Source organism: Chiloscyllium plagiosum, unplaced genomic scaffold (genome assembly GCF_037043375.1).
Source record: "Chiloscyllium plagiosum isolate Xiang-an unplaced genomic scaffold, Cpla_swu_hap1 HiC_scaffold_2, whole genome shotgun sequence".
Taxonomy (NCBI): Eukaryota; Metazoa; Chordata; class Chondrichthyes; order Orectolobiformes; family Hemiscylliidae; genus Chiloscyllium; species Chiloscyllium plagiosum.
The window spans coordinates 146271650-146278532 of NW_028270140.1; the positions used below are offsets into that span (position 1 = coordinate 146271650).

The following is a 6883-nucleotide window of genomic DNA, read 5'->3' on the forward strand; positions in this document are numbered from 1 at the left end:
GGAATTCCAAACACTCACAAACTTCTGAGAGAAGAAATTCCTCCTTGTCTCAGTGATAAATCGGTGCCCCTTTATTCAGGGGCTACACCCTCTGGTCCTAAACTCTCCCCTGTGGGGAAACAGCCTCTTAGCATTTACCCTGCCAAGAATCCTAGATGTTTCAATGAGATCACCTCTCATTCTTCTAAACTCCAGTGAGTAGAGTCCCAACCTGTTTAACCTTTGCTCATAAGACAATCCCTCCGTACCAGTGATTATTCCAGTGAACCTTCTATGACTGTATCCAACGAAATGATATCTTTCCTTAAATAAGGGGACCAAAACTGCTCACGGGGCTCCCAGATGTGGTCTCCCCAGCACCTTGTGCAGTTGCAATAAGACTTCCCTAACTCCAACCCTCTTGAAATAAGGACCAATATTCCATTAGCTTCCTGAATACCTGCTGCGCCTGTGTGTGTGCTAGCTTTCTGTGTGTCATGCACAGGTATCCCCTCAAGTTCTTTCCACTGAACATTCCCATTACTCTAAGTCTTTCAACAAGACTTTCATAGTTTTATCCTACTCTTGACTGACATACTTGTCACAACAGACCTACAGCAATTTGATTGACTCTTAACTGCCCTCTAGGCAATCAGGGATGGAATCTTAATACAAAGACAAATATTTGCTTTCTCTTCCCACCCTTGATCGCACATTTTCCACCTGTTAATGCTTTGGTATAATTCCTAGATTTTTCTTGAGTATGAACATAAATTAGCTTAAGCTAATGCCGGATCAATGTCTAAGTGCTATCCACTGAGATACAGTTATCACAATTCCCCTCACTGGACCCGTAACATTAACTCTGATTTCTCTTCACAGATGCTGCCAGACCTCCTCAGCTTTTCCAGCAGTTTCTGTTTTTGTTTAACATTTATTGCGATTCATTGTTTGGTTCTGTACTCATTATTTTCAAGTGTTTTATTCATCCTCCTTTCTAAATATCAATTGTTAATCATTGAAAACCTTTTTTTTCTGGAATGTAAGACTGTTGTCTTCATTTGATGCCCTTGGTCTGCCTGCACCAAGTGGACTGCAGCAGTTCAAGAAGCCAGCTCATCACCATCTTCTCCAAAATGGTGCCAGCACTGCCCATATTGCGTTCACTAATTTGAAAGAAAAATCTTAAATATCACACTGCCTGGGACTCTGTTTCGATTCCACCCACATGCGACTGTCTGTGTGCAGTTAGCACATGCTCGCGTCTGTGTATGTTTTCTCTGGATTCTCCGGTTTCCTCCCACAGTCTAAAGATGTGCAGGTTAGGGTGGATTGGCCACGCTAAATTGTCCATAGTGTCCAGGGATGTGTAGGTGAAACCAAAACAGGAATTGCTGAAAAAGCTCAGCAGGTCTGGCAGCATCTGTGGAGAGAAATCAGAGTTAACGTTTTGGGTCAAGCGACGCTTCCTCGGGACCCCCACTGGAGCAGAAACGTTAACTCTGATTTCTCTCCACAGATGCTGCCAGCCCTACTGAGCTTCCCCAGCAATTTCTGTTTTGGTTTCTGATTTACAACATCTGTGGTTCTGTCAATTTTTGTTTAGGCTAGATGGATTAGCATTGTGAAACGTAGGGTTACGGAGGGGGTGGGGGTGGATGGGATGCTGTTTGGAGGGTCAGTGTGGACTGGATGGGATGAATGGCCTGCTTCCAAACTGTAGGGATTCTATGACAGTCTATTATCCACCACTTTATCTTTGTTTCTTGAATTAATTTCGACTGTGTTCCACCTTATCCATTTACTCTCTCCCAGATATTGAGTTCTTCTGTATCTAGATTAGCTAGAAATCTAATTATATTGTGGTTACTGGACTTGAATTTTATTCTCCTTTCAAGCTTTTCCCTTGTACCAGTTCATTAGCCAGAGTAAGGAAAAATAATCCAACTTTTCTCATTATGACTTGCACCTCACTGGCTTACACATTTCTGAATACAACCAATTAATTCCTTCCCATTCTGACCGCAATCATAACTTTCAGCCGCCAAGGTTAAACAGCCCTATTATTACATCTGCATTGTTCCTGCAAACGTAGCATCTCAAGAATTGGGACAAACTAACGCTTATTATCTCGCCTTGCATTCTCCTGGTAGCTGCAATGGTGGTGTTTTTGACTAATTACATTAATTAGTCTCCATCTGTAAGATGATCACCATGAAGGAGCGATAATCTTGATGGTGTAGAACTTTAAAAAGAATCCCCCAAATCTGTTAAGCATTCAAAATGTTCACAGATCACTCCTGAACTGTATACCGAAATGTTATTTTCTAAAAACAATCAACTTTCCATTTGAATGAATCATAGAGTCACACAGCAACAGATCCTTTGGACCAACCAGTTCATGCCGAACATAATCCCAAACTAATCTAGTCCCTCCTGCCTGCTCCTGGTCCATATCCCTCCAAACCTTTCCTATTCATGTATCTATCCAAATGTCTTTTAAACGTTACAATTGTACCCGAGTCATGAGTGACTATTCCCACTGTCTCCTGGATAGTCCTTCTCTAAAGGTTGACCACTCACTCCTTGAAATATTGGTTAGCATCAGATCTCCCATGGGGATGGTCAGGCGCTGTGTGGGACTGATAGCTAATCAAATTTGCAACACTCATAGTCCACCCATCTTCTGTCTAGTTAACTGCATCACGTTTGAGACCCTGCCCTGGTGAAAGCACGTTACTATAATGTTACTGAGGTGCTAATCCTGATCGTTTGACGGAGATTTGAATTTAACATCTCCTGCATGGTTTTCCTAAGGCGAGGAACTGGAATTCTGAGAGGAAGGGAGATGAGAACAACCGAAAGCAAGAAATGCGAGCATTTTATTTTAGCAGGAGTGCTTGTGGGATGGAATGCGCAGCAATCCAGATTAACCTTTTGTTCTAAGCAATCAACCTCCTCCCCCAAAGACATTAACTGTCTCATCTCCCTCCCCCTTAATTCAGTGTCAGGACAACACCCAATGTTGTTTCCACGATGCTTCTGTTACCGGGGCCTATCGGTTATCAGAGATAAAGAAAAATGACAATGAACTCCTGCCAATGGTTTTGGAAGCACCACTGAATTCACAGGTTTTTGAATTTCCCTATGGACACAATTATTCTCACCCATCTTTCACTGTTACATGTTAGGACCACTGTTTTGAAAGATTTTGCTTTGTATTTATTCTCTTTCATGCAGAGATTTCATCTTCTAGATGGAAGATGATACTCTGATCTTCTAAACGGTGCAAAATTCTCTTCCTTCATTTCTTTCATCTATTTGACAATCTTTTACACAATAACACAAGGTCCTTATTTTCTTGAGAGTTAAGTCCAGGTGGACTCAGTGTTAGCTCCACTGCTCACAGTGCCTGTTCCAACACAAATTTAACAACAGGGTGGCCAAATATGCAGGCATCAGCTGAAACTGCAAAACGTATCAGAGCATTTCTCTCACAATTGCAGCCTAATAGATGAAGAAATGCCATTGGGAAGAGATTACAATACAACACAGTGCCATGTATGACTTTGCATTAAAAAAACCAGAACTCTACAGGGATTACTTTAGATTCATGAGCTGCAGATAAGAAGAATTAATAAAATTGAGCATTCAGATTTAGTCAGAAAGCGAAACAAAATGTTGGAAATACCCAGCATCGGGGGGGGGGGAGGGGGGGGGGGGGGGGGGGGGCGGCAGGGAGGGAACCCTAGGTTAACATTGCGCTGCACACCAAACTTCTAACCACAGAATTGTCTTTTTATTAGAGATTCTTGCTTTCACTGCAGGTCACGAAGAAATCGTTGAATTCAAATCAGACGGACAGGTGTTGCTGAAAGTGCAATCTCGCACAAAGAATTCAGTGATGACGATCAACAATAAAAATGAAATCAATCCACATATTTGGCGATTAAAAAATTTAAACAGTATCATGTTGCCAGGTACGAATTTGAATGGGGGGGGGGAAGGAAGAAAGCTAAGTATTACATATTGTAACTGCGAAACATTTGGCACAAGAAAATATCAGAACTAAATGTTAGTTAGAATTTAACTCTTTCACGTTTGGCTGGTTGGATACTTATAAAATCGAACCATCATCATATATAATCAAACCAAACAATAAGTATTTGTACATGTATATATGGAGAGAGAATGTATATATATATATAATATATAAAACACAGTTTGCAATGCAGAGTGATGCATGGGTTCAATTCCCACACCAGCTGAGTTTACCGTGAAGGACTCTCCTTCTCAACCTCTCCCCCTCGCCTGAGGCATGGTGACCCTCAGGTTAAAGCATCAGCAGTAAAAGCAAACAGGGGATTCCGAAGATCTCCTCAGTTTAGGGACTGACTCTGAGCTGGCTGCTGACAGCCAGTATACAGAGTGGAGTTCCTGCTCGGCAGAATGAAACAGAACACCACCAGTCCTCTTGCTCAAATGAGACAGCAATCCTGTGATCTGGTAGGACATGGAGACATCACCTTTATGATAAATCCATACATACAGCATATAGATTATGTACATTTTCAGACCCAGAGACAGTTTGAAAACCAAAGAATGGGGGGCATCAGTGTATGTGGGGAGGGGGGAGGAGAGGCTGAATTAAAATGTCCTTTTCTTGGGTTTGAAGAGGACTTTGTGAAACGCCCTCCTGAAGTCCTGGTTGAAGATGGTGTAGATGACCGGGTTGAGGGAGCTGTTGCAGTAACCAATCCAGAAAAAGAACTTGAAGAGGGTCTCGGGGACCTCGCAGAGCTCCCGGCAGATGCCGTACAGGCTGTAGCTGAGAAAGAACGGCAGCCAGCAGAGCACGAACACCCCCATCACCACGGCCAGCACGAAGGTGAAGCGCTTCTCCCGGGCCTGGGAGGCCTTGCTCCTGGACATGCGGCTGCCCCTCCTCTTCCTCCGGGTGGAGAACACATCGAAGGAGCGGCTGCTGGAGCGGGAGAGGCGCTGGCGGCTCAGGCTCGAGTCCTTCTTGGAGCTCTCCTTTTTGGAAGGGGGGGTCTTGGAGACGGAGCTGTCGTCGGGCTCCGCCGCTGAGCAGTAGTGGCCATTCTGGCGCTCCCCTCCTGCTGCTGCTGCTGCTGCTAGCCCGCTGCCGGGAGCAGCACTCCCTTCGCCTCCCGCCTCCTTGAGGGAGGCGGCTCTGCTGGCGGCCGCCTCCTCGGTCTGGGAGGGGCCGTCCGCGCCGTTCCTCTTCACCGACAGGCTGCGGGTCCGGTGCTTGGCCACCCGGTAGATGCGGAGGTACACCAGCAGCATGATGAGGCAGGGCGCGAAGAAGGAGGCGCCGCACGACAGCAGGATGTACCAGGTGTCGTCGTTGATGCGGCAGGCGGGCCGGAGCTGGTCGTGCTCCACCACCCGGGAGGTGGAGATGAGGGGGGGGAAGGAGATGATGGCCGAGGTGAGCCACACGCTGACTATGGCGCCCTTGATCCTGCCCGGAGTCCTCTTCAAGTTGTACTCCACCGCCTTGACGATGGACCAGTACCTGTCCAGGCTGATGGCACACAGGTGCACGATGGACGAGGTGCAGAACAGCACGTCCAAGGCCAGGTAGACATCGCACCACACCGCCCCGAAATACCAGTAGCCCATCAGCTCGTTGGCCAGCGAGAAAGGCATGACCAGGGCGGCCACCAGGATGTCCGCGCTGGCCAGGGACACCAGGAACAGGTTCTGGGGGGCCCGCAGAGCCCGGCTCGTCAACACCGCGATCACCACCAGGGTGTTGCCCGCGATGGTGAACAGGATCAGGAAGCCCACCAGAGCGGACAAGCCGGCCACGGCTCCGGCCGAGTACTGGCCGGTCTCCGGCCGCGCTGAGGCATTGAAGGCGGTGGCATTGAGCGCCCCCATCTCTCCCCCCCCCCCACCCCCCCCCCCACCACCACCAACCTCTGTCCCTTACACACTCACACACAGTCCGCTGGGGCAGGTGTTGGTCAGGGTAGACCTCTCCTCCTCATTGTCCTCGATTCCAATTCCCAAATGATCATCTCGCTCCTCTTTCCTCTGTCTCTCTCTCTCTCTCTCTCTGTCCGTGAAGAGTTGGACTGCAGCCCCCCTCCAGACATACACACTCTCTCTGTATCTCGGTCTATCTCCACTTCGTATGCTTCTCTCTATGCCCTCCTTGCCTTTCCCTTGGTAACTGCAAGCATGGACTAAACATTACCTCGACTGGACTCTCAGGGGCAACCCCCTTTGTGCTAGGTCAGCAGGAGGACATACCATTGGTGAAATCGACTCCAGATCACTTAAATCCCGCGGTCATCTCGTTTAAACTGTGTGTGGGGGTGTGGGCTTAGAGGTTTCAGTGGTCTCCAGCGCAGTGAACAAAGCCCACACACTCTCTCTGTCCCCTGTCCATTCACTCGCCCTCCCCAATACACACACACACACACTGAACCCTTCCCCTAGCAAAACTCCAGGTTGTCCCAGTGTCAGAGCGCGACTCGATCGCCCACCCGCCCCCTTTCCCTGCCATTGGCAGCCAGCCCCCTCCAATAGGACCGCTCCTTTGCCCAAAACCCACCTCCAATTGGTCAGGCCTCCTGCCCATCACGCGTCCCAACCCGCCAATAGCTGCAGCCCTGCTCCCCCCACCACACACCCCCCCCCCCCAACATACACCAACCCATCCCCAAGCCCATCCCCAATCAATCAGTTTGTATCAAATAGGGATGTCCATTCCCCATCACCCTAACATAATCAGTGTCTAACTTATGGTTGTAATTACAAGTGACCCCGTTTCCTTATGGTCGTTCCTCCAAACAGAAACACATCAAAATGTCAGCAGCCCTTTATCTTCACCTCGGTTTCTGCTCCTCGTTTGGCCGCGACAAGT

The 6883-nt window shown here is 47.9% G+C and overlaps 1 protein-coding gene across 1 annotated transcript; it reads right to left on the reverse strand.

Moving 5' to 3' along the window:
- Positions 1-3723: 3723 nt before the first annotated feature.
- On the reverse strand, positions 3724-5892 carry adra2c (adrenoceptor alpha 2C). The gene has a single exon (XM_043703621.2). The coding sequence runs from the start codon at positions 5890-5892 to the stop codon at positions 4627-4629; it is 1266 nt and encodes a 421-aa protein (XP_043559556.2). The 3' UTR covers positions 3724-4626.
- Between the last annotated feature and the right edge of the window lie 991 nt (positions 5893-6883).

Coding starts and splice junctions, on each gene's coding strand:
- adra2c (XM_043703621.2), bottom strand. CDS start 5,892: ATGGGGGCGCTCAATGCCACCGCCTTCAATGCCTCAGCGCGGCCGGAG.